The 24753-nt window shown below is 45.6% G+C and overlaps 1 protein-coding gene across 1 annotated transcript in view; it reads right to left on the reverse strand.

The window, feature by feature from the left end:
• Positions 1–24753, reverse strand: part of Hhat (hedgehog acyltransferase) — a 233252-nt gene that overhangs the window by 42715 nt on the left and 165784 nt on the right. The window contains exon 11 of the mRNA XM_057770209.1: positions 2252–2396. Within this exon, the coding sequence (XP_057626192.1) occupies positions 2252–2396 (145 nt within the window). The remainder of the gene's footprint in view (positions 1–2251; positions 2397–24753) is intronic.

Here is a 24753-nt window from a genome sequence, read left to right on the forward strand (position 1 = left end):
GGACACGGCAAACCAAGGCACAACTGACAAGACCCCAGCAGACATTCCTTGGCTCCAGCTGCACAGGAAACAGGCAGGCCTGTCTGGAGAGCCCCTGACTTCAGAGCCCCAAAGATAAATGATGTCACAGGGTCTTGTGTGAAGAATCAGACTCCCCGAGTCCAAGGAGGACAGAAACACTATGTGTTATCACAGACCACAGGACACAAAGTGCTGGCCCCACGTACTGGCAGAGCTGCAGAGTGCCAGGCAAGCGATGCGGTGAGCCTCCTGCCACCCAGGAGCAGCAAGAGCATGTTGTAGATGCTGCTCTGCCCTCTTCGGCGCCAACATGCCCCAGGTCTTCCCCGACTTCTTACTCCAGGCAGCCCCTGGCTCTCTGAGTCCACTCCCACGGCCTTGACAACCAGCTCCACATGCCTGACTTTCACATATTAATCACTAGTCCTCCCTGTTCCGCAAACCCAGATTTGCACAGTCTCTGAGACATCTCCAGGTAGGTAACCAACTGTGTGACACAGACGACCCATACATGCCAAACCAGCCCGGCACTCGGGAGTATAACACGAGCGATTCTGGCCAATGGGACATGAACAGACGTGCCACGTGTCATTAAGGTATTTAGTATCTGGTGTACAGGCCTCATGGTCTCTCTCTTCCCCGATGCTAAGACAAGACATTAAACGTTCTAATTCCTAGAATTACTGCTTAGTGTAGGGCGGTAGGGTGGGCACAATGTGGGTGTATAAGTGAGCATGCGAATGTTCTGTATGTATTCAGAGGGCAGGGAACAGCATTGAAAACCTTGCTCTACTGCTCTCTGCCCCATTCTGCACAGCAGCCACCCCAGTCAAGTGTCATGTGGAAACTATTGTATTTGGCGTCCCTATTTATCGCCTGTGTTTTTGTTCTTCCACCTCTTCACTAGATACAGGGTCTCCCTGTGTGGCTCAGGTGAGCCTCACACTCTGAAACATTCTTCCTCAACCTCCTAAGTGCTAGGATTTTGGATGGAGTCACCACACCCAGCAATGTGCCCTCAGTGTTCTGTAAATAGCAGACACCTGATATATTTGATTTACTGAGGAGGAAGTCAGAGCCTTCTCATCCCAAGGCCAGCATTCCCACCCGCAATGTGCCAGGTTCTGTATTGGACATGAGCTGAACGCTCAGAAAGTATATCAAAGGCAGGCTTTTCCAATGACAAGATTAAAGTCAAATTGGGACCTAGTGAGCCCACTGAGTCACACAGTCTGTCTACATGCGTGACTAATATCAGGCATCTGGAAGTTGTATCCGGCATGTAAAGAGAGCTGCAGCAAAAATATCTCTGGCTCCTTGGGGACCCTGGTGCAGAGATGATGGCCAGCTGTGTCCGGTTTCACTGACGCTGCTCAGCAGAACTCCCCAGACCCAAGAATGGGTAGCACAAGAGGAACAGGGAATCCTTTCTTTGGAAGCGCAGTAAGCAGCTCCAGGGCTAGACTCAGTGGAGAGTCTGTTCTCACCTTTCAGAAGTCCCAGTGGTGACCAGAGGTAATGACCACTACCGTCAAGTTTTCAAAGCTGCCACACCTGGCATTCTACCTGCTGTGGACGCTGAGATAGCCCACTCCGTGGACATGAAACAAAGATTAACTCACAGTTGGGGCCAACGAGATGGCTCAGTGGGTGAAGGAGCTTGCTGGGCAAGTTTGGAGACCTGAGTTTGATTCCTGGGACCATGAAAAGGCAGAAAGAGAGAAACTACTCCACAAAGTTGTGCTCTGACCTCTTGTGCACATAGGCCATGGCACACATGTGCCTACACACACAGAAACACACAGAGACAAAAGGTCCAGAGGTGGACACCAGACCCAGGCTCACAGCTTCCGGACAGCACAGGGGACGCCCAGGAATGTTGCTAACAGAAATTCAGAGCATTAATGCAACAATGTTAGACTACATTAGACTTCATGGCTGACTGAAGCATCTAGAAACAGTGCGGAAGTGCCAGAAGAAGTCACCACATTGGAAACGTAAGAGGAACAGCATGGAGGGTGCAAGAGAGCTGGATGTCAAGCATCACGGGCAGCCAATTTGGGATGCCACAAACAGGTAATGCCGCAGTCACCATGGAACAGAAGCCGTTCCCAGCTGACACCTTGCCAGTCACATGTCATATGCACGGCTTTCCCAAGGCTCCCACGTCAACAATAGCACCCAAATGCAAAGGAGACGACAATGTGACATCAAGCAGAGCTGCGCTTACCTTGCAGGAAGATCCTGTCCCAGTAGGTTTTGCCAACTTGAATCCCCCCGAGAAACACCAGGTTGAACAGGATCAGCATGGAAGTCGAGCAAGAGGCGAGCAGAGCATGCAGTCGGCGGCGAGCTTGCGGGGAGAGGAACCGGGTCTACGAGGGAAGCGCAGAAAGAATGCTTCATGTGAGAGGGCGGGAGAACTAAGGCTGAGGTTTACTTCTGTCTTGGTATTTCTATTGCTGTGGCTGAAAATAACCTGGGGAGAAAGGGTCTGACTGACTTCACAGCTCTATATCTATTATACAGGGAAGTCAGGGCCAGGCCTCGAGGCTGGAACCCGGAGGAAGGAAAGCCATGGAGGAGTGCTACTGACTGGCTTACTCTTCATGGCTAACTAACCATGGCGTTTTGATACAGCACCTAGGGCCACCAGCCCAGGGGTGGCACCACCCACAGTGAGCTAGGCCCTCTTACATCAACCACCAATTGAGAAAATGCCCCACAGGCCAATCTCCCTCTCCCAAAATGACTCTTGTTCCTGGCAAGCTGGCATAAAACCAACACGGTATTCTTCTATTGCCAGGTCCAGACTCTTCCTCCTGTACTTGGAGCCAAGCCATTGTCAAGACAGTTCTCCAAACCCCTAGCCTACAGCATAGTCATTCTGCCCTAAGAAGTGACACACTCCAGCAATGTTACTTCTTCCACACCAGGCTTCCCTCTGGCCTTGACAACCTAAGTTCTAAAGCTGGTTAGGATGTAGCAGCCCCCTTACCCGCCAGGTGAAAACATCTTTGTGGGCTTTCTGCCTGTAAATCCATAGATAAAACCACTTTAAATTGTTACCCACAATACAGCTCCATGTCAAGACCAAAGTGACCAGAGGTCAGGATCACAGTGACCTTCTAGATAGGTGGACTTGACTCTAGGAAGCTGACTGGCTCCCTTAAAACCTGGCATGCTCTGAGGGGTAACACCGTGGGTGTACGGGAGACACACTGCCATCGTCAACTTGAAATTTAGAATCACCACAGAAACTGAGCTCTGGACACAGCTGTGTAGGAGTTTCTAGACTGGGTCAGCTGAGTAAGAAGAGTCCTAAACATGAGTCCCAGACTGAGCTGAGCCCCTCTGCTTCCTGAACGTGAATGCCACGTGACCAGTTGCCTCATGTTCCTATCACCAGGACTTTTACAGCATGAAGGACAGTGCCCTCAGGGTAGACGCCTAAAACGAGCTCTTCCTTCTCGGGCATGTTGTCATCACTGCGAGGAACTAATAAGGTTTCTCAACAGCACACGGTAGCAGCTGAGAAGGTGGCTGACCACAGTGCCTGGAGGAGTGTGGATGGAGGGGCCCTTCCAGTGAACATAGACGTTAGATTATCCTTCCTGGGTCTTCGTTTCAAATCAAGCCTTTGTACTATATCCCTTATACTGTGGTTGATCCTCCCGTAAGGCCACCCCACCATGGCTTGAGCCTCTGTGAGTTCTGTAGAGCCAGGTGCAGTATCACAGTGGTCACACACACCCTAGGGAGTCTGGCAAATGATACCACGTGAAGGAGAGGCGATGGAAGGTCAGTAGATACGTCCTAACTGCTCTCTGAAAACCTGCAGAACTATGAGGCAACCAGCTGTAGCTGGGCTGTGATCTCAGAGGCTCTGTGGCCGAGCCTGGGTGAGTCACACAGGCTGAGACAAGTCTCAGCAGGGTCTGGCTGTGGTGGTCTGTTGTGATTGTAACTTGGCCAGGGTCCTCTCAATCTAGAGAAATCAATTCCCAGCCTGGTCCTTCTCTCTACTCTGAGGCCAGGGCCACTCGGGAAGCACAGATCTCACTGTGGAAGGCTGTCTCCCTGACAACATTCTTTCTTCCCACACTACCTTCCACAGGGTTTTTATGGCCACTGCACACCAGTGTGGCCTCTGTATGAATAAGCCACTTAGGGTATGCTGCGGAGCTGGCTCTTTGGAGGTGACCTGGAAGTCTCTCCAGCCCAGAGGTCCCAGATGTGATGACACTTAGTAGCTCTCAAGGTCCCCAGAGGCTGTGAGCAGGCCAGCAGAGAAGGATGTTCCAGAAGGAAGTCATTACCCAGCCGCTCACTTCCAAGCATGCCCATCCACTGTGGTTTCTGCATTTTAAAGCAGGAAGAAGACGTTCCGAGAGCAGGACTGACTCAGCTAGCAACAACTGGGGAGGTGTTGGTGAGGGATGCGGATGAAGAACTCAGAATAATAAATCAGGAAACCGTGAGCCGTCTGGATTGGTGTGGATGTGTCCAAATAATTCCCTGTAGGTATAGAGGCCACTGCGGCAAATTTGACTTCCCAGGATCCAGTGAGGAAAACCCAGTCAGTCTGCTCTCCTCCCTGCACCTGACACCCTAAGAGGGAGTGGAAAGGTCCTGCTCTCCTTTGTCAAGGTAACCCGCAGACAGCAGACAGCGCACAGAGCCTGCGGAAGCCCAAGGGGGCTCTTCTTTTGTGAGAAGTGACTAAGATCATTTTAAAAACCAACAGGGAGGTGTTGACTGGCGAGGCTTCCATGGGGTTGCTCAGTCAGCTGTGGTGCTGTTACCCTGAACAGGAAGGCCAGGCTACGGTGAGCCTGAGGGTCCCTGTGGGATGGGGGGCTATGATGGGCTGTGGTAGTTAGTGGGTGGGGAGAAGGAAAGAGGAGGGACAAGGGAGGGTGAAGAGTCAGGCCTGGCTCACCCCTGAGGACTATTTGAACACAGGATGCTGAGTTTGCCTATTACACAAGGGCTGCTTGAACACAGACGCCAAGCAATCGTTCTGATAACCAGTAGGGGTGCAGAGTCACAAGCGGGTGGATAGTTCATACAGCGTGGCTACACTGGAGAGAGAGAAGGGCCACATTTCAGAGGGAACAGGAGTAGGTGCAGGCTCAAGAGTTTTCCAGGCTACTTGGAGCATTGAACAATCTCAAATTACACATTGGTTATTTCTTGAATTCTCCATGTAGTACTTTCAGACCATAGTTGATGTAAGTAACTCAACCTGTGGAATTCAAAGTGCAGACCTGGACATAGATGGATATAGGTTGACAATAGGGGTCTTTCATCTCAGCCACTGGTTTATGAGTTTTTCTTTTGTTTTAATTAATGCCATTCTTAGATGTCCCAAGGAGGGGGAAACAGGGTATATACCCTTGGTCCAGATAGCTATACCAGTCAGTAGAATATCCTAAGTCCTTATTTAAACACATTTCCTTTAACTCTCTGACATCCTATAGCAGTCACTTGTGGGGTATCTTGCATCTAGGATGCAAGCTACTGATGCAAGCAGAGCTACATCCTTAGCTCAGTGGTCCACCCTCCTGTCTCGTGTGCTTAAAACACCCTTAAGAAGAGAACTCATACTGAGGAAATATGAGACAGGGGACGACCTGACTACAACAAGGAGCCTCAATCACGACAATGAGAGTCCAGTTGTCACCTTCATCAGACAACAACACTGCAACAATGGGACAGAATCTAAATTTCATTAACATAAATCTCTCAGGATGAAAAGAGAGTTCTGGTGTGGTTGTGGCCAATTCCCAGAAGACAGGAAGGGCTATGGCACTCCAATCCACTGGAAGCAAACGTCTGGGAGTGGTGCTGTGCCCAGGATGTTTGGAAAGTTGCTGGATTCTGTGAATGACTCCCTCACCACCCCTGAGAGAGAGTGAAGCCCTCTGTACCTCCAGCTGCGGATGAACAAGGTCATCAGGTCCAACAGCTACCGGATCTTAAGCCATATGGAAAAGGAGGGGAGACAGAGCAAGTTAGCAAGAACCACTGTGCCCCCATGCAGGTATCTCAGATACAGCGGAGAAGTAGGCTGCTGCCGTTTTCCATGTCAGTATCACCCACCCTCCTGGTTCTGCAAAGGTTTGGGACTTGTCTTCATTACACAAGTGTCTCAGAACACCAGGTAGCTCAGGTGTGAGGCAGGCCTCTGCTCAGTCATCTGAGAACACTCTTTCAGACCAAAGGGATTGATGGAGGTGACCACGTAACAGCAGCTACCAAGAGTTCTCTAACACACTGACTTCCAAGGTAGCAAACCAAGTCTTTCTCAGCGCTCAACTGCAATTCTGACAAGCTAGTTTGCACTTCCTGCTGTGAGATGTTGACTCACATTGCCATAGAAACACCCCTGCCTTTTCAAGCCAACTTGAAATACCTGTCCCTGGAAATACCAAGACTGGACCAGCAAGCTGGTGCCTGGGGTTGAGGCTGCTGCATGTGAGTTAGAGCAAGGCTGAGAACTTAAGGGGGCATGGGCAGGCAGAGCTGCAGAGCTGAAGGCTGCTGAGCTCCACCCCGGACTGTCCTTAGAAGAGCTGAGATGGGGAGGGGGCAGTTAAGCATCTGGGGGAGCAGATGGCTCAAGGAATGGCTGCTGGAGCCTGCGACAGAGGCTTGGCAAGTGCGACCCGATGCTGTTTATTTTTAAGTAGGGGAGAAGCTAAAAATGGAAACGGGGTGGGTTTGAGCAGCTGGACACGGTTCCCCACGAAATCACAGATTTTCATTTTCTAATGACGATGCTAACTAGAGGGTGTGAAGGGCGGAAGCAGCAGCAGGGCAGGGAACACTGGACATCAATGGGGACAGGTGGGCACCCACAAGTTCTGAAGAAGCCACCAAAGAAGAGTGGCCAAGTGAAACACTTGAGGCCAGGAAAACAGATTCCAAAGTCCTGTCTCCATCTCCAAATGCTGTGTTGAATTCATGTTAGGAATCTGTGTTCCAGCCTTTGCTCCCCTTCTCCTGCTCATGCAGGCTCCCAAGAAGGGGGCTGAGCTGAGTTTTCATTACTCTCGACCCAAAGCTCACATGAGTCCTTAATGTTCTGCCCCATCCTGTGCCCGTGCCAAATGAATATATGAACATATTCAGAAAGTAATGCCTTTATCTTTCAAGTGTTCTGAACTTCAAAAAGTACCTAGCCACATTTTGTATGCTAATTAAGGTTTTTAAATTAAAATTTAAAAGTACCTGTTCCCCTCAGCTTCATTTCCTAGTTTGCTGCTGAGATCTGAACATGCTTCCAGAAGAGAAACACCTACAGCTCGGACACTGCTTCTGTTCCCCCAACACAGAACTCTCTCTCTCTCTCTCTCTCTCTCTCTCTCTCTCTCTCTCTCTCTCTCTCTCTCACACACACACACACACTCATACTCACACACACACACCCCTCATGCAGTGGTACTCTCCATGCAGCCCGTGTTCTCCTTGCTCCTGTTTCCAGTCTCAGCGCAGCGTTAGCTCAGGAGAATGGGAATGCTCCTCAGGTCTGGCTTTCCACGGTTAACTGCGCCATCCAGAACAAGTCAGGCTCCTCACTGACTCAGTTCACAGCTGTATCTGATGAACATAATCCCGACAAATCAAACAGCGTCTTCAGCGCGTTCTCCCACCAACAGGACCCAGCATCCACCTTTATGCTGGACCTAACTTCAGCTTGTGATGCCAATAGTTTGCTTGTGTAAGGAATGCAGAGTAGAGAAAACTCGTCCTGTCTTACAATCAGAGAAGCAGAAGAGCACAGTCACTGGTCCCAGTAAAGACACTGACTAGACAACACGGGCCTTCATACACAGTTCTCCATCCGAGCCTTCCTGCTGCCCTGCACTTTACATCTGCAACCCCCGAGACCTTCTTCTCTTTAGGGTCAGCTACAAAGCAGATTTTCAAAAAAAAAAAATCTGTTCATCAGATGCTTTCCACATAAGTTTTTCTAACAAGGGTTGATAGGTACATATTCTGTCGGTCAGCTCTTCCTCACCATGACAATGTACCTGAGATAAACAATTTAAACCACGGTACGGTTTATATTCACTCATTGCTTAACCATTGCTTTGGGCCAGAGCAAGGCAGAGCAGAATGAGAGCATGTGATTGGGTAGGCTGCTTATTATGGTAGCCAGGAAACAGAGAGGGGGTGAGGCAGGAGATACGACCCAGCCCCAAAGGACTGACTCCCAGTGGGTCCTGTCTCTAAGGACATTTCCATCACAGCCTATGAGCCCACACACTATGAACCAGAATCGGGGAGTTAATCTATGGTGGAGGTCAGAGCCTTGGTGATCCAGTCTCATCCACGAGGCCACACCTCTAGGAACAGTGCTGCCATGGGAACCAAACCTTTGGGGGCATTTCAGCTCCAAACCAAGAAAGTTGCCAAGCACTGATTTCAGAAGCAGATCTGTAAGGCTGATACTCACACTGGAATCTTAAAAGGGGACTCAGTTACCCCAGAGATTCAGCAAATCTTCCTAGAAGGTGACAGAGGAAAGAACACTGACTACCTTAATAAAAATGAACAGGTCCTGAGGTCGGTCCCAGGGCACAGGATTTCAGTCAGCCGGCAAGAATGAATTCAGAAGCTCTACTATATAGCAAACAGGGAATTTAATAATGCAGATTATTGGATTTAAATAAAATTATTAAATAATTTAAATTAAATCATTAAATAATATATATTGTTATTTTCTGAAGATTTATACATTTTTATTTATATATATGAGTGTTTGCCAATATGTATGTATGTGTACCATGTGCATGCCTGGTGCCCATGGAGACCAGAAAAGGCCATTGGCTCCCCTGGAACTGGAGTTATGGACAGTTTTGAGCTGTAATGTGGGCGCTGAGAACTGAACCCAGGTCCTCTGCAATAGCAACCAGTGCTCTTAATCACTGAGCCATCTTTTCAGCTCGAACATATTATATTATTGAAAACTGTATTAGAAAGCAGATTTTTGAGTGTTCTCACTAAAGAAATCACTTTTTTAAAAGATTATGCTCCTATAAACCAACTTAACCACTCCACAACATGTTAGAAGTTGAAAATGTAATTTACCATGGTAAATACACAAAATTTTTATTTCTATTTAAAAATGTATAAATTAACTAATAGGCCTCATGCCTATATCTGGAAAGGAATAAATAATCTCGATTCACAACATGAGAATATAGTTTTCAGGAAAAGCAAAAGAACTCATCAAAAGAAATGAAAAATTCTGCAAAATTTTAGGATTACAAAATTAATATGAAAAAATTGGCTGTTTTTATATACTGTGAAGAATCTTAAAGGAAGTTAAGGATCTAGGAGGTGGCTCAGTGGGTAAAATGCTCACTGTGTGAGCGTAAGGACCTGGAGTTGGGGGCCCCAGGAAGCGTAGGAAGCTGGACACGGTAGCACACATCTCCCTACATTGCTATACCAGATTGGGGGAGAGATGGGAGACTCCCCGGAAGCTTGCAGGCCAGCCAGCCTGGTATACACAGTGACAAACAACAAGATAGCCTGTCTCAAGCAAGGCAGCAGGCAAGGACCAACACCTTAGATTGTCTGACCTCCAAAGTGCACCATGGAAGGCGAACACACATACAAGATAATAGAATTTTTAAGAAATTAAGAAAATTTACATTAAGTAGCACAAAAAATTAAATATATAAGACTAAACTTAGCCAAGAAGACAAAATTCTTACACACTTAAACTGCTAAACACTGCTACAAGAAGACATAAATGACAGAGGCATCCTGTATTCAGAGACCCAGAGGCTGATGTGGCTCAGCAACAATGTTACAGAGTTACCTATAGGTTCTGCTCAGAGCCTACCAAAGTCCCAACTCCTTCTCTGGGGAGGAGTCCCATTCCAAATTCATATGGAATTTAAAGGACCCCAGACAACCAAAGCAGCCCTGGAACGCAAGAGTGGAGTTGCAGGACCTAAACATTTCCCGATTTCAAAACTTACTACAAACCCACAACAGCCACTGGTCTAGAGATTGACATGTGAACATGATGGAGGAAGGTCATTGGTTAAATAATAAAGAAACTGCCTACGTCCATTTGATAGGCCAACCCTTAGGTGGGTGGAGTAAACAGAACAGAATGCTGGGAGAAAGAAGCTGAGTCAGGCAGTCACCATGATTCTCCCACTCCAGACAGACGCAGGTTAAGATCTTTCCTGGTAAGCCAGCTCGTGGTGCTACGCAGAATATTAGAAATGGGTTAGATCAATATGTAAGAGCTAACCAATAAGAGGCTGGAACTAATGGGCCAGGCAGTGTTCAAAAGAATACAGTTTCCATGTAATTATTCGGGGTAAAACTAACCAGATGGCAGGACGCAGCCCCGCTGCTCCACCAACAGAGTGGCACCCAACGTGCTAATGAACTCCACATAAAACCTGAGAGGGCTTGAAAAGAAGAGAGAGAGACTTTAAGACAGCTTTTTGCTGTTTGTGGGTTGAGTGCCGCAGAGAGAAATTGTCCTGACTCAGCAGCAGGAAAAAACTGGCTGTTTTAAAATGCCAGCTTTCTGGGCTGTGCCGCCATCGCGATTTCTGTCTGGCTCCTGTGAGAGAAAGAGTCTTTGAATGGATCATTTGGAGTAAAGTGCTACGGCTTGCTTGATGGCAATGTGGACTGCTGTGTGCCTGGAACTGTGAGTGGCTCAGGGACACCAAATGGCTGTGAGGCAGGGGTGGCTCAGCTCCGCCATGCTGAACTGTGCTGGTCTCAGGCAGGAACTACCGTAATTATCATAATAATAGCGCAGTTAAGGTTTAGACTGGGCAGTACACAGGCGGTACCATATTACTCCTACATGGTGCAACTTAAGTTTTTAAGAAGTGCTTAACATTTTAAGAAATGCTCCTGGATAGCAAAAAAATTACAGATTCACAATAAAACAGATTCAGACATAAAAGACCACAGTGTTGGATGAGTGTACTAGGCTTGAGAGAGAAAAAAATAGAGAGAGAGAATAAAGTTAATGCCCTTAAATAAAAGGGAATAAAGTCTTTAAAGAGACAGAGTACAGATAGTTATAGATTAAGAGAAATAAAGAAAAATAAGTCACATAAAAATGGAAAATTCACAGAGAGTCTGGATTGTGTACATTGTGTTTTCTTTAAAATTTTTTACTGTAAAGGAGCTAAGTACAGAGAGACATGTCATTATATGGGCTGCCAAGCAGAACCAGAATGGATATAAGGGTATTATGACTTCAGGATTTGGATCTAAGGATATGATGCTTTGGAGAGGGTGTTCTTTTGTTTTCACAGAGGATGAGACTCTGTGGATTGCTTCTATCCCAATATGGTATGATAGACCACGCCCTCCTGAAAGGTTGCTGTGAACACCTTCAGAAAATTACTTCACTCAACTGCCGACTGAGATGACCCTGGCACACAGGTTACACCATGAAAGATCTGAATAACAGCGCCCCCATTCAGCAGGAAGCAGTTTGGAGAGAAAAACTGCGCCCATGTTCCCAAATATGGTTTATAAATGTTCTTTTACATTTAAAGGGGGATATGATATAGATATGAATAATTTGCATTGGTGTGGATTTTAAGGTCAATTTTGTTATATGTATATGTATTTCTGATCTTGATTACTGTATTGTGATTGTCTAGTTCATTTAAAATGTAATGTATAATTAGGAAATATAAGTTGTTAATGGATAATTATCAATAATAGTCAAGCTTGTAGTCATATTAGTTAGATTTTCTAGATATATAGAGATATATTTCAGTTAGATAGGCATTCTTCATATCGTTCAAAGGCTACAGAATATGGCATTTAACTGTTTTAATAATTTAGGGCTTTTCATGACAATGAGACACGTCTGCTCCTGGCAGCACCAGCTACTTGAAGAGGAAGATGGGCATCAAAGAAGCTCCTTATGGAGTTGGATAGCCATTTGGGCAAGAAACTGCTCTTGCCTGGACTGTTGCATAAACTGGACACAAAGAACCCACAGAAAGAGGACTACTGAACTTGCCTAAAGGTGAGATGATCTTTCGGGGTTACTGACTCATGAAAGAGTCTGTGAGACATTCTGCAGGACACAGCAGAAAGTGACTGAACTGTCTTTGGAATTTCCTGCTTGATGAAAATGTCTGCTGGATACTATGGGCCTGAAGGCTGAAGATGGATGCCCCAACGGTACAAAAGAACTTTGGGTGACTGTCCAGGCAGCGAGATATCTCTGTCATTTCTAGAGTTTGAAGTTTCTTAGTTCTTGTTTACTTAGGTAATATTATATCCTTCTGGAGTCTTTAATGGAGCTGAAGAATGGTTAGTTATAGTTTTCCTTCGTTATGATAAAAGATATAAATATTATGACTATAATTCTTGCTTGATAACTGTTTTGTTATATGTAATTTTGCTATGTTAAAGTAAATGCCTTTGCATTTTGTTTAAGCAGAAAAAGGGGAAATGATGGAGGAAGGTCATTGGTTAAATAATAAAGAAACTGCCTACGTCCATTTGATAGGCCAACCCTTAGGTGGGTGGAGTAAACAGAACAGAATGTTGGGAGAAAGAAGCCTAGTCAGTGAGTCGCCATGATTCTCCCACTCCAGACAGACGCAGGTTAAGATCTTTCCTGGTAAGCCAGCTCGTGGTGCTACACAGAATATTAGAAATGGGTTAGATCAATATGTAAGAGCTAGCCAATAAGAGGCTGGAACTAATGGGCCAGGCAGTGTTCAAAAGAATACAGTTTCTGTGTAATTATTCCAGGTAAAACTAACCGGGTGGCAGGACGCAGCCCCGCCATTCCACCAACATGAACAGATGGAACAGAAGAGAAATCCCAGACATAAATTCATGTGTGAAGCTACATCACGGTCAGCTTGGGTTCCCAGATGAAGAAATGGTGCCTTTTCAACATGTGCTTCAAGGGAGCCTGCGTATCCACACACGTAAGGAAGGAGCTGGACCCTTACACAGTATCAAAAATGCATCCACAAATGGATCAAAGATCTAGAGATAAGGACTAAAGTTTAAAATTCTTCATAGAAAGAAAACCATATTCCTAGCATGGGGTTTGCCGTAGCTTCTGATCACGGCTGTGGTCAGAGCAGGCCTCCCACCCAAGAGTCTCTGAAAGACAATTCAGAACCACACCATAATATTCACCATGTGACAGCTTCAAAAGCAAGAGCATATGGCTTTCAGTCACACTGAAATTTTAAAAATCATTTGGGATTTACCAAAAACACAAGCAATGCAAGGAAAAATAGCTAAGCTGGGCTTTGCAGAAACTGCCTTGTATTATAGGATGCTACCGGCAACGAATAGACACCCAGCAACAGAAAATACCCATAACCATGTGTCAGGGATTATTAATGCTCAGAATATGTAAAGAACTGCTACAATTCAACAACAACAAAAACCAAAACTCCCTGAAAAATGGAAAGAACCCGATTGGCCTTTATCCCGACTATAAATACTAATGTCCACTAACCAGATGATGTCATTCACTGTTAATAATCATGGGAAAGAACAAATCAAAACCAGGAGACATTGATTCATAGCTTCCAAGATGCATATTTTACAAAAGAAGAAGAAGAAAGGGCTGAGGAGATGACTCGGTGGGTAAGTGCCTGTAGTGGGAGCTGCGGGCTGCGTTTCTGCCACCCTGCTCCCGGCCACTGGCTAGCTTATGCTCCGAAATAACAACACACAAACTGTATTCTTTTAAACACTGCCTGGCCCGTTATATCTAGCCTCTTCTCGGCTAATTCTCACGTATTAATTTAGCCCATTTCTAATAATTGTGTAGCACCCCAAGGTGTGCTTACCGGGAAGATTCTAGCCTACGTCCATCCTGGGTCGGAGCTTCATCGCGTCTGCTCTGAGAGGAGCTGCCATGCATCGCGTCTGTCCCAGAGAGGAGAGCTATGGCGTCTGAGCTCACTTCCTCTTCCTCCCAGCATTCTGTTCTGTTTACTCCACCCACCTATGTTCTAACCTATGAGAGCCAAGCAGTTTCTTTATTATTTAACCAATGACCTTCCTCCATCAAGTGCTTGCCATGCAAGTGTGATGACTTGAGTTTGTTTTCCCAGACCCCATGTCAAGCTGGATCCGCGGGTGTGTGTTTGCTATATTCTGCCCTGCCATAGGTCAAAGAATATTTTATCCACCAACCAATAAAAGCAACTCATATTTGCAGCATACAGAAGGGCATTCCCCATCATCTTACTCTCTTCAGGCTTCTGGGGACATCTGCACACTGCACTCATATGGTTCATAGAACTCTTACATAGGCACACATAGACACATAAAATAGATTAAACTTTAAAAAGACAAAAAAACAGAATCTAACCTTCTACTATACACTGCCTGAAAAAAAATACAAATTAAGAAGCATAAATGAAAATAAGAATGATTTTAAAATACTCTCAATGTGCTGGCTGGTCTTGTGTCAACTTGACATACAAACTAGAGTCATCTGAAAAGAGGGATCCTCAATTAAGAAAATGCCTCCAGCTGTAAGGCATTTTCTCAGCTAGTGATTGGTAGGTGAGAGCCAAGTCCATTGTGGGTGGGGCCATTCCTGGGCTGCTGGTCCTGGGTTCTATAAGAAAGCAGGCTGAGCAAGCCATGAGGAGCAAGCCAGTAAGTAGCACCCCTCCATGGCCTCTGCATCAGCTCCTGCCTCCAGGTTCCTACCCTGTTTCAGTTCCTGTCCTTCCTTCAATGATGAATAGCAATATGGAAGTATGAGCCAAATAAACCCTTTCCTCCAAACTTGCCTTTAGTCATGGTATTTCATTGCAGCAATAGAAACCCTAACTAAGACATCTACTTTAGAAGTTTATTCTGGAATGGGAAGATGATTGGGATATTAGAAACACCAGAAAATCCACCGAACTCGTGCTGTTAAATAATTCAAGAAGAATCATCCTGTGGTCACTCAATAGATGCCAACCCAGCAGAAAGAAAAAATAGATACTCGTGTGTGCCATAAAGTCCTAAGAGGCTAGAAAAATAAAACTTCCACAGGCAAATATGATATGCTAATAGCCCCAGATGCAGAAGCCTCTCAAGTGGCAGGAGAAAGGGGATGTTCTCTTCCTTGTTAGCCCAAAGCGAACTGAATTCATCAGTACAGTAAGACAACTGAATGTGTGAGAATTATAATTGCTGGCAGGAACCAAGGTGTCAGGACATGTGAATGACATGATTCTCCTTCTAGAGGATCCAAGAGCAACAGGCACAAGATTTCCACAAGACAGAAAGGCATCTACTCAATGAAAAAGTCAGCAGAAACCAGGAGTGCAAAAAAAAAAAAATAGGAGATCAGGGAACATCAGAAACATTCAGGACTTGACTGAATGGTCCTGGCGAGGTTTGGGGAGGGTATGCATACCCCAGTAGCAGTGGTATGAAAAGGCACTTCAGGAAGTGATTAAGCCACAAGGCTCAACTTTCAGGAGCGCATCAGGGTCTTATGGAAAGGACACTGGAGCCCCCTTCTGTCATGAGGGCAGAGCTCAGACCTTGGGGAAGATGGACAGGCACCACCTTGGACACAGAGAATAGGATTTTATGTGTGTGTGTCCATGCATGTACGTCTGTGTGTGTCCATGTATGTATGCCTGTATATCCATGTCTGTCTGTCTGTGTGTCTTGGGTTGTAAACCAGTGTGCACCCATGCAGAGGCCAGAGGAAGGAACGACTGGAACCTTCCTCTTTTGCTCTCCACTGACCTGAAAGCTTGCTGTCAGTCAGGCTGGTGGACCTGAGGGTTTCTGGAGATTTTCTTGTCTCTGCCTCCCTTCTGACACAGGAGCTCTGGGGTTATGGATGCTCATACTGCATCCAGCAGTTTGTGACATCCGAGGATCCAAACTCATGCCTGCTTACATAGCAGCACTTTACACGCCCAGCCTACTCCAGTCCAAATTCATGTTGTCTCTAAGTTACTTGGTCTCAGAAATTTTGTTTCAACAGCACACACAAGCTAAGACAAAGTAAATGATTGAAGCTAGGGTACAACTCAAAGAATTCCCAATCTATTGCAGTAAACACTCAAGGGAGCTTTGGGAAGCCTCATAAATTCCAGAGTTCATCTGTAAGAGTCATGTATAGGCTAGAGAGATGGCTCTGTGGGCAAAGTGTTCGCTGTATGTGATGCACAAGTCCAACAAACAGAGTTCAGATCCTCGTATGGCAAATACAAGCTACCACAGCAGCACAAATGTCTGTCCCACTGCATGCTGCCACGATGCGGGGGGGGGGGCGAGGCTGGGACTAGAGGACAGCCTGAAGCCCATGGGCCAGCCTGAGCAGGAAAGACCCTGTCCCAAATGAGGTTAAAGGCAAGGACTTTCAGTGTCCATGTGTGCACTGTAGCATGCTTGCGACTAAACACACACACACACACACACACACACACAGAGACAGAGAGAGAGAGTGCGCCAGAGAGGGAGAGAGCCAACATGTAAAAACAGTCAATTAAATTCTGGAAAAGAATCAAAAGAGGAAAAAGATGTTTGCCTACAAGGAAACACAGCATGTTATAAAACCCTAGAATTTAAAATAAAGATAACCATCTAGGTCAATGCAATAGACTAGAGAGCCTGGAAATGGACCCATCCAAGCTTGGATATTTATCCATCTATATTTTTATGGCAGGGGTGGGTAGGGAGCAGTTGGTGGAACAGTTTTAGCTGCAGGCCATCCAACAGCAGACAAGACAGTGGGCCAGATATAACCAAGAGAGAGTTTGTCAGCTCCTGCTCTGCTCTGTTCTTGGTATCTGCCCTAAAGAAATGTTCACACGTATGTGTGATGAGCTTGAATTGGAGGCTTCGTTGAAGCTCCATCTGCACAGGAAAGAAAATGAGAAACTCAAATTCAACAACAGGAGAAATCTAAAAGGGTTAACACATATACTGCACATGGACCATGGAGACCACTCTCTCTACATGGACCATGGACACTACACACTCACTCTACATGGATCATGGAGATCACACACCCACTATACGTGCACCATGGAGACCACACACTCACTCTACATGGATCATGGAGACCACACATCCACTACACATGGACCATGTATGAATAAACACCCACTCCATTCAGACCATGTATGAATACACACCCACACCACACAGACTATTCAAGAACTCACACCCGCACCGTACAGATCATGCATCTCTGCATCACCAAAGACTTCTCTTTCCAATACATCACTAAAGAGTAAAGATGTTCTTAGCACATGCACACTGACTGCATCTTGGGATGAAGGCAAACAAAGAACGTTTGTTATGTATGGACATTCAATATGACTTCAACCTTCATGCTATGTTATTTTTTAAGAGAATAAATTATCAGCTAAAAAGGGGGAGAAGGGAATTCTAGGAGTCTTTCCACTAAGTGACCCTGTACCCTGGCCACCTCCCTTGAGCATAAAACAGTCACGGCACATGAAAGAGAAGCTCAAAGCCTGATGACCATCATGCCAAAGTTATAGCTGCTCATGGTCCTGGCGTCTCCCTCTCCAGGCAACACTGAAGTCCCCTGGGACCACTAACTAACCTAGGATATTGGGGGGAATGATTTCAGTTGTATCCTATTCAACTAAAAACAACAGTTTGGGGAAAGGCTTGCTTCCTAATAAACCTTGGTATTTAACAATTTGACATTGAGGAGAGGCAACACATTCTGAAATGTTCCATCAAGGAACCTCATAAAACTCCTCTTAGAATCAGTAGTTCAATGTCTTCACAAACCTTGGGCAACTGATAATGAACACTGGAAAATGTCACAGAGTCCTAGATAAGGAAACAGGTAAGGAAACTCAGCCCAGTGCTAAAAGACAACAAAGATGAGGAATAAACATAGCAGAGAATCCAAATATTAGTCCCCAAAAAGAAGGAAAGCAATGGACCACAGAACAGGACATGGCCCAGATGGTATATGCTCCACAGACATTAAGAGGAAAACAGGGATCTTGTAAAAGAACTGGGCAGTATTCTCTCCTCTTCTACCCGCACAGTGAAGGTCTCCTGCCTTAGTTAGGGTTTCAATTGCTACAATAAAACACCATGATCAAAAAGCAACTTGGAGAGGAAAGGATTTATTTGACTTACACTTCCACATTACTTTTTATCATCAAAAGAAGTCAGGACAGGAACTCAAACAGGGCAGGAACCTGGAGGCAGGAGTTGATGCAGAGGCCATGAAGGAGTTTTGCTTACTGGCTTGCTCCTCACATCTTGCTCAGCCTGTTTTCTAATAAAACCCAGGACCACCACCCCAGGGATGACATCACTCACAATAGTCTGGGCCCTCCTCCATCAATCACTAATTAAGAAAATATCCTACAAGCATGCCTACAACCATTTTTTTTTTTTTTTTTTTTTTTTAGTTTTCTGAGACAGGGCTTCTCTGTGTAGCCCTGGTTGTCCTAGAACTCACTTTGTAGATCAGGCTGGCCTTGAACTCACAGAGATCCACCTGCTTCTGCCTCCCAAATGCTGGGATTAAAGGCATGTGCCACCAAACCCAATCTTATGAAAGCATTCTCTTAATTGAAGTTCCCTCCTCTCAGATGACTTTAGCATGTGTCAAGTTGACATAAAGCCATTCCGCACATCCCCCAACACCAGATAAACTCACTTGAGAAACTCTAAAGAAGTTATAGATGCAATGAAATCTGAGATCATCGAAAATATTTGCATTAAAGTCTCTAGAAAGAAAACAAAGTCTACATAGAGAAACAAGAAGAGAAATGGCATTTCCCAACAATAAAGGTAAAAGATATAAGACAAATTTCTTTAAAATTTCCAGAGAAATTGCTTTGCAACATAAAATCCCATATTAGATATCAATAGTGCGGGTAAAAGAAGATACTTTTTAAGGTATAAAAGGTCTCTAAAATGTATTTCCCAAGACCCTTCTCTAAGAAAGGAACAATAGGATGTGCTCCAGCAAATCGCACAGTCGGGTGTAGTAGAGCGTGACAAGCTGGCTCAGGGCAACAGAAACAGGGGTGTAGCAAAGAGAGAGAGAAAGATCAAGCATCTGATGAACAGCAGTTCTAAAGTTCTCCAGGAGAAGTCAGCTGACAGACCTGCAGGTACATCTGACCAGACGCATCTCTATGTGAAGGATTTTTCACCCTTCAGGTGAGTCTGGAAAGAAGCAGTGATGGGAACCTACTCAGAGCAGCAAACAGAATGCAAGCTGAATTGGGGGAGTAGCTGGGCAAACAAGGTGCTTCCGTGTCCTGCCGTGAGCCACTGTTCATGATGACAGCATAAACACTGAGTTCTGAGAGAAGGGGAACTAAGACAAAGATAGTGAAGTCTCAACACAAAAGCCCATTACAATAGGCAAAAGTAAAGAGTGAGTCAGCCTAGGCTTCAGAAAGAGGGATGTGACATTGGCAGGGGGACTAAGCGAATTCAAAGTTGCTGTTGAGGAATGGACATGGGAGTCAGGAGTCAGGGAAGCAGGTAAGCCTGTGAAAACACACCCCACACTGAAGAACAATACATCCATCAAGTAGCACCAGAAGACACCATGGTGGTCCCCTAGGAGCCTCTCATCTGGTGATATGACAGCCACTTTAGTGTAAGCAAGTTCACACTATGAAGTTCACACCACTATGAAGCCCCTACATCTCTGTCATTAAGTGTGACTAATCGAACTGCCTCTATAAACCCCATTTCACTTGGACCGATTTTTCAGGTTAGTTACCCCATCCAAACTTGTAGTAATACGAGCGGCGGGGCTGCGTCCCTGGCACCCGGCCGCCCGCATGGCTTATGCCCCAAAATAATTACACGGAAACTGTATTCTTTTGAACACTGCCTAGCCCACTAGTTCCAGCCTCTTCTTGGCTAGCTCTTATATATTTATCTAACCCATTTCTAATATTCTGTGTAGTACCACGAGCTAGCTTACCAGGAAAGATCTTAACCTGCGTCTGTCTGGAGTGGGAGAATCATGGCGACTCACTAACTCGGCTTCTTTTTCCCAGCATTCTGTTCTTTTTACTCCACCCACCTAAGGGTTGGCCTATCAAATGGGCCTAGGCAGTTTCTTTATTAATTAACCAATGAAAGCAACAGATAGAAAGATGACCCTCCTCCATCACAAACTTGTGTGGAACTATGATTAAATTCCAAATTTTGGAGCCTGGAGAGATTGACTCTGAGGGTCAAGTGCTTGTCATGCAAATGAGACAACCTGAGTTTAGAGCCCTAGAACCTACATAAAGATATGGACACCTATAATCATACCTATAATCTCAGCACTGGAGAAGCATGACAGGAAGACCCCTTGGGCTTGTAGGCAAGCTGATCTTGCTGAGTTGATGAGCTGCAGGTTCTGTGAGAAACTGTCTCAAAAACTAAGGTGGGGAATGATTGAGAAAGATCACCAACATTGACCTCGAGAGTCCACATGCACATTCATATATGCATGGGTACACAGACACACAGATGCGCGCGCACACACACACACTTTCTAACTTGTCCAAGGATGGAGAACCGAGGGCTGGAATGCCACCTAGTCAGATACTCAATATGCACCAGCAGCCAAGGTACGCAGAGGAAATGGGCAGGTGCTTCATGTGGGGTGGGAGGGATATATCCAGGAATATCCTTCATGTCTGAAATCGAGAATGTTCCAAAGAAATCACTTATGTCTGTATTCCACTTCCACAGAGTAAAGATAAATAATTTTTCCTGTCTCCAACTCCCTCATCTGTGAACCTAGTAGTATGAACTGAACAAAAATGGTTGCTATCACTGTTGAGAAACGATACACATGGAAGAGCCCCAGACAGTGTTGATCTGGCCTTTTCTTTAACAGCCCCATGTTCGCTCCTCAGAATGACAACTCTATCCTCTAATCTCTAACACAGCAAGACATGAGGTTGACCAACCAGGACCTCTGGGGTGGGGTGGGGTGGGGTGGGCGGTGAGTCCACCTTGCTTGCTTTCCTGTAACCTCTGACTAGGCCACAGTACAGGGTGGAAACCACAGTGAGCAGAAACAAGAAGGTAAGCTACACAGGGGACATGCCCTGAGGAGGTGAGAGACAGTGACTTCCACTGTGTTGGGACCAATTGAGTCCTGACCTTCAGCTGCTCTTCCCTCCTAGGACCTTCTAATTGAAGTTACTAGAAGCTGTGCCTAGCCTAGAGGATCAGAGGATGGGATTTTCACCTGTTGGCCATTGACTGCAGGGTATTTAAGCCTCCATGGTGCTATTAAAGAAGGGCTTTTGTACCAGTGATTAGAGGTCCGTGTGTTGGTCTTGTCTCTGCGTGTGTTTCCTCAACCTCCAGCCCCTTGCCCGAAGCTCACGAACTGGATTCTAGGGCATAGAGTGCAGATGGGGGGCACAGTGCGCAGCACCACTGCACACCTCTGACTGCTTTTCCATGTTCCCGTGTACTTATAAGTAAATCTTACGACATGTGTTATTCTTCATCTTCCCCTAACACAACAAGAACTCACTTTCTTACCATGGCATTAAGCCAACCCCATCATGATGCCAACTCTGTCACTTTCAAGAGCTTGGTGAAGGCCCTGCATCTTTTATATCATGGTCTTTTCTGTCACCCTCATGAGACAAAGTCAAGGGTCATTTTATCATTGACTCCAGTCTGCTACATGAACAGGGCCAGCAGCAGAGGAAACAGGACTCAAAGCGTGTTCTTCACTTTGTGTGGGTAGTTGCAGGCACGCGGCTGCCAGCCCAGCTCATCTCAAACAAGGCCAGCAGCTGCTCAGCGTGCTTTTTTAAACGGAGTTTATTTCTAGGTCTTTGGAGGACTGTGAGATGTTTTAAGAGGATTTTATTTTAGAACTCCTATACTCTGTGCCTTCTCAGAGCTTTAAATGAGCACTATACATGCTATACTCATACATGCTATATATACATGCTGTACGCATACATGCTATATATACATGCTGTGTGCATACATGCTATATATACATGCTGTATGCATACATGCTATATATACATGCTGTGTGCATACATGCTATATATACATGCTGTACGCATACATGCTATATATACATGCTGTACTCATACATGCTATATATACATGCTGTACGCATACATGCTATATATACATGCTGTACGCATACATGCTATATACATGCTGTACGCATACATGCTATATATACATGCTGTACGCATACATGATATATATACATGCTGTACGCATACATGATATATATACATGCTGTACGCATACATGATATATATACATGCTGTGTGCATACATGATATATATATATATACATGCTGTGTGCATACATGATATATATACATGCTGTATGCATGCATGCTATATATACATGCTGTACTCATACATGCTATATATACATGATGGAGGTGGGTCTTGTATTTATCTGTTGCTTTCATTGGTTAATTAATAAAGAAAACTGCTTGGCCCTGATAGGACAGAAAATTAGGTAGGTGGAGTAGACAGAACAGAATGCTGGGAGAAAGAAGCCTAGTCAGTGAGTCACCAAGATTCTCCCACTCCAGACAGACGCAGGTTAAGATCTTTCCTGGTAAGCCAGCTCGTGGTGCTACACAAAATATTAAAAATGGGTTAGATCAATATGTAAGAGCTAGCCAATAAGAGGCTAGAACTAATGGGCTAGGCAGTGATTAAAAGAATCCAGTTTCCATGTAATTATTTCGGGTGTAAAGCTAGCCGGGTGGCGGGATGCAGCCCGCCGCTCCACACAACATATACATGCTCTACTCATACATGATATACACACAGGCACAGCACACCACACACATACACACACAGAGACATACGCAAATGCACATCATACAAATACATTGCACTTAGTATGAGCATGTTATTGGGGGATAAGCAAAGAGCTCCTCCTCTCAACAACAGGAACCTTGGCAGCTCTGGCCCTGCTGTTTCCAGTGGATTAATTTAGATATTGGGGAGAGGAAGTGAGACCAGACTTAGGGAGGAAACCCAGAACAGGCTTCAGCAGGTAGGTTATGAATTTTTCTTTCCCCAAGCTCATCTGTGGAGCACCATGAGGCACTGGTCTGGGTGTGTGCTGTTCTTAGGTGGGACTAGAGTCCAGGAGATCCAGCCTACTGCAGCCTGAGCTGTGTGGGTCAGAAAAGGAGCTGAAGCCAAGAGCTGGCCCTCCAGGAGGAACCAGATGCTGTGCCAAAGCTTCCCCTCCGTCAGATAGCAGCTTTAACAAAGGTGAGTCCAAAAACCCTGACGTATCTGAGCTGAAGGGGGGACTATTTTTAGAGTTCTACCTCCTAGACCAGAGAGGTTAGGACTCGGGTCTTCAGATTCCCACTGAGAAGAAAACGTAGAGGCAACAAATTGCACAGTCTGTTTCCCAGCTTTTTAGTGGTGCCATGGCAGGGTGACTACAGAGAGGGCATTAACTGGCCATACCCCGCCTCCAGGTACAGCTGTTCCTAAGAACAGACCAGCTTTGTCTAGGCTCAGGAGCTAATACACATATGTGGCCTCATATATGTATAATGTGTTAATATGCATTAATATGCTAATTTAACACTCCCGTGTGACATTTCCTGAAGCTACTTTACATTCATCAGGGTTCGGCCCAGAGGCCCAGCTCTTTGGGGACCATTCCCAAGAGCTCCGCTCACACCAACTCCTTCCATCATGGACATTAATGTTCTAGAAACTTCTTTCTGGCTACAGTGCACACAACGCCTTCCTCTGGTCCTCCACTGGCTGGCACATGGTATTGCTCTCAACTATACAAAGTCAGCAGGAGAAAGGGTTGGGGACTCAGCTCTCTTTGCTCCTGCCAGCCCTCTCTCTGACTAAGGTCCTTTGTCTCATTTACCTGGTCCTTGAATGGCATCACCCCCAGTGAACTCTCCCTCCAAGAAATAACCTCTTCTTAGTTTCTGCAAAGCCACCCCTAAATCTCTATCCCTCTTTCTGGGTCCTTCCTTTACCCAACTATTAAGTACTGGTGTGTCCCAGACTCTGCATAGGCTTACAAGTCTCGTCACACCTCTCCTCCTCTCTTCCTTTCCCCTCCCCTCCCCTCCCCTTCCCTCGTCTCCCTTTCCCCACCCTCTATCTCAAACATCACCATGCATCCAAAATACCATTTATTTGCTCCCAAACCATCTCTCCAGCACTAACAACTGGGTTTTTTTTTTTAAAAAAAATAGGTCTGGTTGGGTTTTTACTAAGAAATATCACTAGGCACTAGGAGGGTGGTGAACTGAGGGGGCTGAAATAGATGAAGAGCTACTAATTAGAAGTCAATTGATTACCAGACACTGGTAGAAAGAACTATGGGTCAGAAGAGTTCCAGTGGCTATACAGTGACTGGAAAAAAAAAAAAAAAAAAAAAACCACCCACAAAAACTCAAGATCAATCTAGGAAGCAGAAGAAACAGGGCATATGAGAGAAGGAAGAGCTAAGGAATGGTTTGGGATAACCTGAGAAATGGCATTGTCACTCACACAGCTAATGGAAATGTCTGAAGATGAGGGAACATGGGCGCAGAACTAAGATAGCTACAAGGGAGTCCAGAAAGAGGTTCAGAACTCCTGTGGCAGCTCATAACCACCAGCAACTCCAGTCTCAAGGAGGTTTTTTTTGTACCACAAAAGAAGCCAGTAAGCAGAACCCCTCCATGGCTTCTGTATCAGTCCTGCCTCCAG

The sequence above is a fragment of the Chionomys nivalis genome, chromosome 5 (genome assembly GCF_950005125.1).
Source record: "Chionomys nivalis chromosome 5, mChiNiv1.1, whole genome shotgun sequence".
Classification (NCBI taxonomy): Eukaryota; Metazoa; Chordata; class Mammalia; order Rodentia; family Cricetidae; genus Chionomys; species Chionomys nivalis.